This window comes from Rhinopithecus bieti, unplaced genomic scaffold, assembly GCF_001698545.2.
Source record: "Rhinopithecus bieti isolate Rb0 unplaced genomic scaffold, ASM169854v2 scaffold_20206, whole genome shotgun sequence".
NCBI lineage: Eukaryota > Metazoa > Chordata > Mammalia > Primates > Cercopithecidae > Rhinopithecus > Rhinopithecus bieti.
Window position 1 is genome coordinate 468,682 of NW_016810187.1, and position 12,388 is coordinate 481,069.

The window sequence follows — 12,388 nt, forward strand, 5'->3', positions numbered from 1 at the left end:
AAAAAAAAAAAAAAAAAAAAAAAAAAAGGAAAATAGGAACTTAGGGATATGCCAACTGTTGTTAATAGTAAGAAGGAGATAGGTAGTTTTCTTCTTCCTACCTTTCTCCTCCCCGTAAAAAGAGCAGTCACCTTAGATGAAATGAGATCATTTGTGGCTAACATCAGGGAAGGTTAATTAAAAATGCGTCATTTGAACTGTCTTTAAAAAGATAGGAGCCACACATGGTGGCGTATGCTTGTAGTTGTAGCTACTCAGGAGGTTGAGGCGGGGAGATACTTGAGCCCAGGAGCTCAAGTCCAGCCCAGGCAACATAGTGAGAACCCGTGTCTAAAATAAAATTGAATCAAATAAAAAGGAGGAAGTTTTGGTTTTTGTTTGTTTGTTTGTTTTAAACTGTCTCACTGTGTCACCTATGTTGGAGTGCAGTGGTGTGATCTCAGCGCACTGCAACCTTTGCCTCCCGGGTTCAAGTGATTTTTCTGCCTCAGCCTCCCAAGTATCTGGGATTACAGGCGCGCTTTGCCAGGCCTGGCTAATTTCTTTGTTTTGTTTTTGTTTTTTTAGTAGAGATGTGGTTTCACTATGTTGTCCAGGCTGGTCTCAAACTCCTGGCCTCAAGTAATCTGCCCGCCTTAGCCTCCCAAAGTGCTGGAATTACAGGCTTGAGACAACACACCCAGCTCTGAGGACAGGAAAAGTTTTTTTGTGGAGTGGGAGGCAGTTGTGATAGATAGACTAGAAGGAATTTCAAAGTAGTGATTTAATGTTTTGTGCTCAAAAACAGTTTCTTTAGGAAAGTGGATGATTTCATTATGTATGGGATGGTAGCATCAATTCATACTGCAATATGAGGATTTTTCATGAATAATATATGAAGGTTACTTCCTATATTTAATATAGAGAATATATGCTATCAGCCATTTATCTATAAACATGTTACATGAACTTTATATATTTTGGAGTTCAACCAGCTTCTGGTTTTACTGTATTCTTATTTTTTTAATTGAGGTGATATTGGGTAGAAATGAATAGTCTACAGATTTGAGAGTAAACCTTTCACTATAATTTTATTTTAACTGATATAATTTTAAGTTGTATTAGTGTCTTCTAAGGCAATAGCCTAGTGACTATGAATGGCAATAGTGATCTTTTAAAATTTCCTATAATTACTTCATTTGCATTATATTTGTTAAATAACTGACAACATTTTATAGATTAACAATGTATTATGAAAGGAGCAGGGTTTGTCACTAATTTGTATTTTGTTTTGTAGGCCAGTTCATGGGTTAATTTTTCTTTTCAAGTGGCAGCCAGGAGAAGAACCAGCAGGCTCTGTGGTTCAGGACTCCCGACTTGACACGATATTTTTTGCTAAGCAGGTATGGTCCTTGGATACTCTGAAAAGTCTCAAGAGCAACCCTTTTTATAAACAAGACTCTCACTTGAACAACAAGCACATCAAACATCTTAATTTGTTCTTTTGTTCAAACTGTTCTCACTTTTTAAAATGAATTTACTTCTCTATTCTCTAGTTCCTACCAAACTTTCAAACCCCTATTAAAATTTCACATTCGTAAAAAAACTTTCTCTGATACTCCAGTATAAAATGATTTTTTCCTTTACTATTTTATTTTTCTGGTGTTCATCCCTTTTTTCTGTGTATCTTTCTTTATAGAGTCTTCATGAGCAAAACATTTATATTTTTTTCAGTATCACTTTCTTGTGGGAAAGCTACTGTTACAATCTCAAACTTTTTCCTTGACTATTAAAAAAATTAAAAATTTATGAATTTATATTGCAGTAGCTATGACTCAATGAAGATTGACAATAATTTTTTTGTGTTTAACTTAATATATATGTATATATTTTGTATACTTTAAGTTCTGGGATACATGTGCAGAATGTGCAGGTTTGTTACACAGGTATACATGTGCCATGGTGGTTTACTGCACTCATCAACCCATCATCTACATTAGGTATTTCTCCTAATGCTATCCCTCCCCTAGCCCCTCACCCGCCTCCCTGTGCCCATATGTTCTCATTGTTCAACTCCCACTTACAAGTGAGAACATGTGGTATTTGGTTTTCTATTCCTCAGTGTTCTCACTGAGTGGTTCGCACTCAGTGGTTCTCAGTGTTCAACTCCCACTTACGAGTGAGAACATGCAGTGTTTGGTTTTCTATTCCTGTGTTAGTTTACTGAGAATTCCTGTGTTAGTTTACTGAGAATGATGGTTTTCAGCTTCCTCCATGTCCCCACAAAGGACATGAACTCATCCTTTTTTATGGCTGCATAGTAGTCCATGGTATATAAGTGGTCTAACATTGATGGACATTTGGGTTGGTTCCAAGTCTTTGCTATTGTGAATAGTGCTGCAGTAAGCATATGTGTGCATGTGTCTTTATAGTAATGATTTGTAATGCTTTGGGTATATACCCAGTAATGGGATTGGTGGGTCAAATGGTATTTCTAGTTCCAGATCCTTGAGGAATTGCCACACTGTCTTCCACAATGGTTGAAGTAATTTACACTCCCACCAACAATGTAAAAGCTTTCCTATTTCTCCACATCCTCTTCAGTATCTGTTGTTTCCTGACTTTAAATGATCACCATTCTAACTGGCGTGAGATGGTATCTCATTGTGGTTTTGATTTGCATGTCTCTAATGACTAGAGATGATGAGCTTTCTTTCATATGTTTTTTGGCCGCATAAATGTCTTCTTTTGAAAAGTGTCTGTTCATATACTTCGTCTACTTTCTGATGGGGTTGTTTTTTTCTTCTATATTTGTTTAAGTTCCTTGTATATTCTGGATATTAGCCCTTTTTCAGATGGATAGATTGCAAAAATTTTCTTCCATTCTGTAGGTTGCCCGTTCACTCCAATGATAGTTTCTTTTGCTGTGCAGAAGCTCTTCAGTTTAATTGGATCCCCATTTGTCAATTTTGTTTTTTGTTGCAATTGCTTTTGGTGTTTTAGTCATGAAGTCTGCCCATGCCTATGTCCTGAATCGTATTGCCTAGGTTTTCTTCTAGGGTTTTTATGGTTTTAGGTCTTACTCTTAAAATTTTAATCCGTCTTGAGTTAATTTTTGTATATGGTGTAAGGAAGGGGTCCAGTTTCAGTTTTCTGCATATGGCTAGCCAGTTTTTCCAACATAATTTATTAAATAGGGAATCCTTTCCCCTTGCTTGTTTTTTGATTGACTATAATTTATATAGGCAGTACTTTAAGCTATTTTTATGTTATCCCTCCGGACATCTACTCTTCTTTTGTATAAGCTTTGAAAAGAAATTATTCTCTAGTCTGGGGATTACAAAATCAAATGCCTTCAATATCAGATTGTCATCATGAATGTGTGAATTGGATTGTGTGTAAGAAATAGGGAGTAGAAGTGTCCTGATTAACTAAAGACTATATATCCTGGCAAAGGAATTCAAACCAAACTCTTAAGGTTCTGGGTCAGTCCTCCTTGAGATCCTGTGCTGTAGCCTCATTTCTATTGAACTCTACTGCTTTATTTTAAAATACCTTAAAAGCGAGAGTTAAAATAGGACACTTAGAATAAGCTAAAGATTTTTAAAGTTGGCTGGGCGCGGTGGCTCAAGCCTGTAATCCCAGCACTTTGGGAGGCCGAGACGGGCGGATCACGAGGTCAGGAGATCTAGACCATCCTGGCTAACACGGTGAAACCTCGTCTCTACTAAAAAATACAAAAAACTATCTGGGCAAGGTGGTGGGTGCTTGTAGTCCCAGCTACTCGGGAGGCTGAGGCAGGAGAATGGCGTAAACCCGGCAGGCGGAGCTTGCAGTGAGCTGAGATCCGGCCACTGCACTCNCCCTAGCCCCTCACCCGCCTCCCTGTGCCCATATGTTCTCATTGTTCAACTCCCACTTACAAGTGAGAACATGTGGTATTTGGTTTTCTATTCCTCAGTGTTCTCACTGAGTGGTTCGCACTCAGTGGTTCTCAGTGTTCAACTCCCACTTACGAGTGAGAACATGCAGTGTTTGGTTTTCTATTCCTGTGTTAGTTTACTGAGAATTCCTGTGTTAGTTTACTGAGAATGTTTGGTTTTCTATTCCTGTGTTAGTTTACTGAGAATTCCTGTGTTAGTTTACTGAGAATGATGGTTTCCAGCTTCCTCCATGTCCCCACAAAGGACATGAACTCATCCTTTTTTATGGCTGCATAGTAGTCCATGGTATATAAGTGGTCTAACATTGATGGACATTTGGGTTGGTTCCAAGTCTTTGCTATTGTGAATAGTGCTGCAGTAAGCATATGTGTGCATGTGTCTTTATAGTAATGATTTGTAATGCTTTGGGTATATACCCAGTAATGGGATTGGTGGGTCAAATGGTATTTCTAGTTCCAGATCCTTGAGGAATTGCCACACTGTCTTCCACAATGGTTGAAGTAATTTACACTCCCACCAACAATGTAAAAGCTTTCCTATTTCTCCACATCCTCTTCAGTATCTGTTGTTTCCTGACTTTAAATGATCACCATTCTAACTGGCGTGAGATGGTATCTCATTGTGGTTTTGATTTGCATGTCTCTAATGACTAGAGATGATGAGCTTTCTTTCATATGTTTTTTGGCCGCATAAATGTCTTCTTTTGAAAAGTGTCTGTTCATATACTTCGTCTACTTTCTGATGGGGTTGTTTTTTTCTTCTATATTTGTTTAAGTTCCTTGTATATTCTGGATATTAGCCCTTTTCAGATGGATAGATTGCAAAATTTTCTTCCATTCTGTAGGTTGCCCGTTCACTCCAATGATAGTTTCTTTTGCTGTGCAGAAGCTCTTCAGTTTAATTGGATCCCCATTTGTCAATTTTGTTTTTTGTTGCAATTGCTTTTGGTGTTTTAGTCATGAAGTCTGCCCATGCCTATGTCCTGAATCGTATTGCCTAGGTTTTCTTCTAGGGTTTTATGGTTTTAGGTCTTACTCTTAAAATTTTAATCCGTCTTGAGTTAATTTTGTATATGGTGTAAGGAAGGGGTCCAGTTTCAGTTTTCTGCATATGGCTAGCCAGTTTTCCAACATAATTTATTAAATAGGGAATCCTTTCCCCTTGCTTGTTTTTTGATTGACTATAATTTATATAGGCAGTACTTTAAGCTATTTTATGTTATCCCTCCGGACATCTACTCTTCTTTTGTATAAGCTTTGAAAAGAAATTATTCTCTAGTCTGGGGATTACAAAATCAAATGCCTTCAATATCAGATTGTCATCATGAATGTGTGAATTGGATTGTGTGTAAGAAATAGGGAGTAGAAGTGTCCTGATTAACTAAAGACTATATATCCTGGCAAAGGAATTCAAACCAAACTCTTAAGGTTCTGGGTCAGTCCTCCTTGAGATCCTGTGCTGTAGCCTCATTTCTATTGAACTCTACTGCTTTATTTTAAAATACCTTAAAAGCGAGAGTTAAAATAGGACACTTAGAATAAGCTAAAGATTTTAAAGTTGGCTGGGCGCGGTGGCTCAAGCCTGTAATCCCAGCACTTTGGGAGGCCGAGACGGGCGGATCACGAGGTCAGGAGATCTAGACCATCCTGGCTAACACGGTGAAACCTCGTCTCTACTAAAAAATACAAAAAACTATCTGGGCAAGGTGGTGGGTGCTTGTAGTCCCAGCTACTCGGGAGGCTGAGGCAGGAGAATGGCGTAAACCCGGCAGGCGGAGCTTGCAGTGAGCTGAGATCCGGCCACTGCACTCCAGCCTGGGAGACAGAGCTAGACTCCGTCTCAAAAAAAAAAAAAAAACATGACTTTTAAAGTTGAGAACTACCTAAATAGTTCATACTGCAATAGATTTTTTGTGACATGAGTTAAAGTTATTTCAAATAGAACTTTATTTGACTATATATAAGATTATTTTTATGTGAGATTTATGAGGACAAGGACCACATCTTTCTTATTCACTATTCAGCATTTATTACAATGTCCGGCACATAGTAGTTGCTCAGTTAAGTATTATTTGAATGAATGAATGAATGAATGAATGGCTATACACTTTAAAAATTTTTTTTTCTGTTTTTTATTAATTTTGTACTATGTATAGCATAACCACTTGGTGGCACTAAACTCATTTTAAAACTTGAAGACAATATTCTCATACGCTTGTACATTGTAACTTTTCTTCTCACACACACATACAAAATGAGCTTTGATATATCATGGACAGTGTAAATTATTATTGACATCAAAAAAGCAAGTAACCACAAGAATTTTTTCTACTTCTTAAAATCCTAAAATAATGGATTACAGATTCAAAGTCCTTAGATTATAGAAATGTTTGATAATATTTTTTGCTGTAGCCTCACTGCCTAGTTTAACATTGGGTATATATTATATTTTTAAGGTGTCTTGATTTTGAAAGAATGTGTTAATAAGTATAAATTGTAACTTCTAACTTTACTCCTCCCACTGTGCTATCCTCAGATAATTTCACCTTAGATAATTTTGACCTAAGATAAGGGAGTACTAAGTGTTACAGTGTTTTAGTTAACCACATTTATGAAGTCCTCTTTCATCATTAAAGTTTTCATCCAAATTTACTGAAAAACTGTGATTCAGGTCAAAATATTTACTCGTATAAATCAGCAGCAATGTTAATTGGATTCTTGATCTATCACTACTTTTTCCTGATTTATCAATTTTAAGACAGTTTTGAATACAAAATGCTTAAAGAGAAGAATTATAGAAGCATGGTGATGTTATTATAGTTATTGAGAAGTAGGAGTACGAGACTGTTCTGTAATGGAGAGTGTAGTCTTATCAAGGAATTTCTCAAATATACTTCAGTCAGCAGTTCAGGAACTGGTAGATAAGTCATAAGACCTTAAAAACCTCTACCAACATGGGAAATAGAGAATTATAAGAATTAAAGAAGGAAAATAACTGAATTTTTTTCTTCTGAAATCAGGCAGGATAAAAATAGATAATTTACTAAAATGTAAAATCATAAGCTAATTAGCATTATTGGAAAGACTAATTACAATATAGTAGCATAATACTGTAGTAGGACTAAGCTGTAGTTTAAAAAATTATTCAGCTCTATGATTAACCTTGCTGGTGTTCACACTGATCATCTGAGGTTCTTTCCAGCTTCATGATCAGTACTGTAGTTACTTAGGCAATGTGGAAGAAACTGCTGTTCATAAAGTGGTTTATAATCTTGTTGGAGAGACCACATGTATGTGCAGAGACAGCCTAGCATGATGGCTACGTACACAAATTCTAGAACCAGATTGGCTTTGTGCCCCTGGGCACTTAACTTCTGTGCCTCAGCTTCTAGAAATTTAAAATGAAGATGATAATATTACTCCTTCTTCACAAGTCGTTGAGAGGATTAAAAGAAATAATACATGTGAAGTGCCTAGAAAAGTAACTAGCACATAGTAAATACTATCTAAATGTTTTTTCCTTTGGCTAGAATGTAAGATCCAGATAATTTATTAAATGAACAATTAACAGCTAGATGATAGCAATGTAAGGACTGTACATGATTGAGTGAAAAAAATATGTGGACATTATATACCCTGTTTGGGAATTCAAATGAGGGTAGAAACTAATGTGAGTTGTTTCAGAATTTCTCTAAAATCACATAGGTGACTTGAAGCTTATGCTCAGTAATAAAATACGAATGGAATTTGAATAGGTAGAAATGAGTCTAGGAAGAAATGAATAGGAGAGGAGGACAAGCTCTGTTGGCTTAATCAGCTATGTTTTCGATCAGGATGATTGGTCTTGTTACCCTAACTGGATTGGTTTTTGATAATGAGTTCATTGAGTTCATTTAGTTTCCTAGAATCTTCAACTCCAGAATTGCAGCAAATTTCTGAAAATAGATTAGGATAGACATTAAACATATTTATTCTGTTTATGCTGAGACTTTATAAAATACAATTTGAAAACTGTTCATGTTTTGGGATCATTGTCACCGGTTAAAAACCCTTTTTTGTTTTTTTTAAACACATTGATATCTTCACTTTTATATTTTCTAGGTAATTAATAATGCTTGTGCTACTCAAGCCATAGTGAGTGTTTTACTGAACTGTACCCACCAGGATGTCCATTTAGGCGAGACATTATCGGAGTTTAAAGAATTTTCACAAAGTTTTGATGCAGCTGTGAGTACAACCTTTTTATTCCTAAAATGTCATATTTGTGAAAGTTTGTATATTAATAGGCTACTTTAAAAAATTATTTTAGATGAAAGGCTTGGCACTGAGCAATTCAGATGTGATTCGACAAGTACACAACAGTTTCGCCAGGTAAAGAGACTTTATGTTAAATAAATACTGTTTCTTTCTTTGCTTCTTTGAGTCTCACTATTTTTTTATTTACTATAGACAGCAAATGTTTGAATTTGATACGAAGACATCAGCAAAAGAAGAAGATGCTTTTCATTTTGTCAGTTATGTTCCTGTTAATGGAAGACTGTATGAATTAGATGGATTAAGAGAAGGACCGATTGATTTAGGTAATGCAGTTCCTGTCCCTCATGTTTCACTTTTGACAGAGGAAAATCTGTTGGGTATTTACCCTCATTTTAGTCACAGTGCTGCTTAAATTTTCAAGGTAAAAGTGACTATGAGGCAACATAAAATAATGAAGGCCTTAAGCTCTTCAGTATGTTATATTAATATACAGGAAGGACATGTTGACTACCATAGTTCAGTTGAGGCCTTTGAGTTTTCCCAAGTAAAATTAGTTTTAACCTATAGGTTACATAATTTATATTTTATTTTCCATTTAGCATTTAAAACTACCCTTAATGAACGTAAATAGTTATTCTTGTCATTTTAACCCATTCATAAAGGATAGCAAACATTTCTTGTCATCTGTATTGAAGTATTTTCCTTTGGAAGTGGATAAGGTTTATTGTTTTGCAATCAAGAAAATATTTTCTTAAAAGTTCTCTATTTAAATAGTGCGTGAATGTGTTATCCTTTGTGCCAAAGCATAGATTTGTTCTGATCCCACCCCATCTCTAATGCTGAGCAAAAAATGATAAACACTTATCAAGGTTGAGGGTACAATCTGTGGCTCTGAAAGATTACTGAAATAATAGGTTCACAAAATAATTTTAACTCCTTATTATGACTTCATTAAATTTTGTTTTCTTTTTTTAATATTANCCCAAGTAAAATTAGTTTTTAACCTATAGGTTACATAATTTATATTTTATTTTCCATTTAGCATTTAAAAACTACCCTTAATGAACGTAAATAGTTATTCTTGTCATTTTTAACCCATTCATAAAGGATAGCAAACATTTCTTGTCATCTGTATTGAAGTATTTTCCTTTGGAAGTGGATAAGGTTTATTGTTTTGCAATCAAGAAAATATTTTTCTTAAAAGTTCTCTATTTAAATAGTGCGTGAATGTGTTATCCTTTGTGCCAAAGCATAGATTTGTTCTGATCCCACCCCATCTCTAATGCTGAGCAAAAAATGATAAACACTTATCAAGGTTGAGGGTACAATCTGTGGCTCTGAAAGATTACTGAAATAATAGGTTCACAAAATAATTTTAACTCCTTATTATGACTTCATTAAATTTTGTTTTTCTTTTTTTAATATTAGGTTTGAAGTCCAACACAACTTGTTTTAGTTGAATCTGATGTTACAGGCTCTTCATAAAACTGTTCGATTTTAAAACTGTTTTAGATTTTTAAAAAATTAACATGGGTTCATTTTGTTTGTACTTTTTGCCATTCCACATGTGTGGAACCAATAGTTTATCTAACGCAGATTTACCTGCTGCCTCTTTATTTAAAATGCTTACTTTTCTATGTCTGTTATAAAATTTATTTATGGAATTGAAACAACATAATTATACTAAGAAGAGTTTTACTGCTCTAAATTTGTTAAAATATTTGTAGAAAAATATTTGGGGCCAAACTTTTGCATGTTAAAGTTGATTGTTCTTATTTTTATTTGTGTTAACTGTTTTAAAATTTCTTTCTAGGTGCATGCAATCAAGATGATTGGATCAGTGCAGTAAGGCCTGTCATAGAAAAAAGGATACAAAAGTAAATGCTCAGCTAATCTTATTGGCATAATATTCTGTTTTTTAAGTATTTTTTAAACTTGTATTTTATTGTTATTTTAGCAGTGTGCATTGAACATCTACTTTTTTTTTTTTTTTTTAATTTTTTGTAGAGACGGGTTTTCACCATGTTGCCCAGGCTGGTCTCAGACTCCTGAGCTCAAGCCATCCGCATGCCTCGACCTCCCAAAGTGGTAGGATTACAGGCGTGAGCCACTGTGCCCAGCCAAACATCTACTTTTGATTGGGTTAATGCGTTTAAGAAGTCTGTTTCAGAAAATCTCTAAATTTCATGTAGTAGTATGTCATCTTGTCTTTAGAGAAGTTAAACATACAGATTTCCATTAAGTTAAATAATTATTTATTTTTATTTTTTTTATTTTTTGAGACAGTATCTCACTCGGTTGCCCAGGCTGGAGGGCAGTGGTGCAATCTCAGCTTACTGCCACCTCTGCCTCCCGGGTTCAAGCGATTCTCGTGTCTCAGCATCCCGAGTAGCTGGGATTATGGGCATATGCCACCACACCCAGCTAATTTTTGTATTTTCAGTAGAGATGGGGTTTCACCATGTTGTCCAGGCTTGTCTCAAACTCCTGACCTCAAGTGATCTGCCAGCCTTGGCCTCCCAAAGTGCTGAGATTACAGGCATGAGCCACGGTACCCGGCTAGATATTTTGTACTGTTGGATAATTGTATAGCTATTTTGTAGAGTTTTGTTTTGAGGGTTTATTTTAATATTAAGCTCTTTATTTCTGGGTAATTATATATTCAATTTCAGATGATTATATACATTCAGTTGTAAGAAATAATACAGAGACATCATGTGTGTTTTTTTATCTTTCAATGGCAACATCTTACAAAACTATAGTGTAATATCACAGCCAAGATACTGGCATTGATGTGGTCAAGATACAGCAAAATTTGCTCTCCACAAAGATCCCTTATGTTGTTCTTTTTAGGCACAACCACTTGTCTCCCCTACTGCCTTTCCCTTTCCTTCACTCCTTAATCCCTAATTCTATAATTTTTGTGATTTAAAGAAAGCTATATATGAATTTTACAATATGTAACCTTTTTGCATTAGCTTTTTTGCTCGGTTTAATTCTCTGGAGATTCATCCAAGTTATTAAGTGTATCAGTAGTTCATTTTTTATTCATAAATGGTATTCTGTGATATGGATATACCATTTTTTTGCCTGTTCATCCATTGAAGGACATCTGGATTGTTTTCTATTTTTTGGCTACTGCGAATAAAACTACAATAAACGTTTTTGTGCAGATTTTTTGTGACTACAAGTTTTCATTTCTCTGGGATAAATGCCATGAGTGTCATTGCTGGATTGCATCGTAAATGGGTATTTATTCTTTTAAGGAACTACCACATTCTTTTCCGGAGTGATTGGATCATTTTATATTTCTACCAGCAATATATTAATGGTCTAGTTCCTCTGCGTCCTTTTTAGCATTTGATGCTATCACCATTTTTATTTTAACCATTCTGACAGATGTATAGTGATACTTCATTGTGGTTTTAATCTGCATTTCCCCAGTGACTAATGATATTGAAAATCTTTTTGTGCCTTTAGCTCATTCTCTGATTGGATTGTTTTTTTGACTCTTGAGCCTGAAGTTCTTTACGTATTTTAGATACTAATCCTTCATCAAACACATTGCCTGCAAATATTTTTTCCCAGTCTGTAGCCCATCCCCTCGTACTCCCAAAATGGTCTTTCACAGAGCAAAAGATCTTAATCATGATGAAGTACAGTTTATCAATATTTCACACAATGAATTATGTTTTTGTTGTCAAGTCTAAGAATTCTTTGTCTCGATGTAGAGACCAAATATTTTTTTCCTGTGTTATTTTCTTAAAAGTTTATAGTTTAATGTTTTACGTGTAAGTCTATGATGTATTTTGAGTTAATTTTTGTATATGGTATGACATTTAGGTCAAGGGTCATTTTTTTTTTTTTTTGCCTGTGCATATTCAATTACTCAGGCACCAATAGTTGAAAAGGCTATCCATCCTCCACTGAATTCCTCCTGCACCTTTGCAAAAATGGAGCATATTTGTGTGGGTCTATTTCTGGGCTCACTGTTCTGTCCATTGTTCCATTTATCTGTTCCTCTGCAAGTACTACATTGTGTAGATTACTGTAATTATAAGTCTTGAAATCAGGTAGATGGATGCCTTTCATTGTATTCTTCTCTAGAAAATTGTTTTAACTATTATAGTTCCTCTGCCTTCCCATATAAATTTTATTATAATTTTCTCTATATCTATAAAAGTAAGACTTTGGATCTTTTTTTTTTTT

General features: G+C 35.0%; 1 protein-coding gene across 14 annotated transcripts in view; it reads left to right on the forward strand.

The window, feature by feature from the left end:
* Window positions 1–12,388, forward strand: part of UCHL5 (ubiquitin C-terminal hydrolase L5) — a 36,965-nt gene that overhangs the window by 7,201 nt on the left and 17,376 nt on the right. For 8 of the 14 annotated variants that reach the window (XR_001889091.1, XR_001889092.1, XM_017891582.1 and 5 more), the window contains exons 4-9: window positions 1,277–1,382; window positions 8,024–8,149; window positions 8,232–8,293; window positions 8,372–8,502; window positions 9,993–10,056; window positions 10,187–10,267. Coding sequence is in view for 11 of the 14 variants with exons in the window: in XM_017891582.1 (XP_017747071.1) it covers window positions 1,277–1,382; window positions 8,024–8,149; window positions 8,232–8,293; window positions 8,372–8,502; window positions 9,993–10,056; window positions 10,187–10,267 (570 nt within the window). In the remaining 3 variants the exon portion in view is untranslated. The remainder of the gene's footprint in view (window positions 1–1,276; window positions 1,383–8,023; window positions 8,150–8,231; window positions 8,294–8,371; window positions 8,503–9,992; window positions 10,057–10,186; window positions 10,268–12,388) is intronic. The other 6 variants (XR_001889093.1, XM_017891588.1, XM_017891592.1 and 3 more) reach the window with 1 other exon arrangement.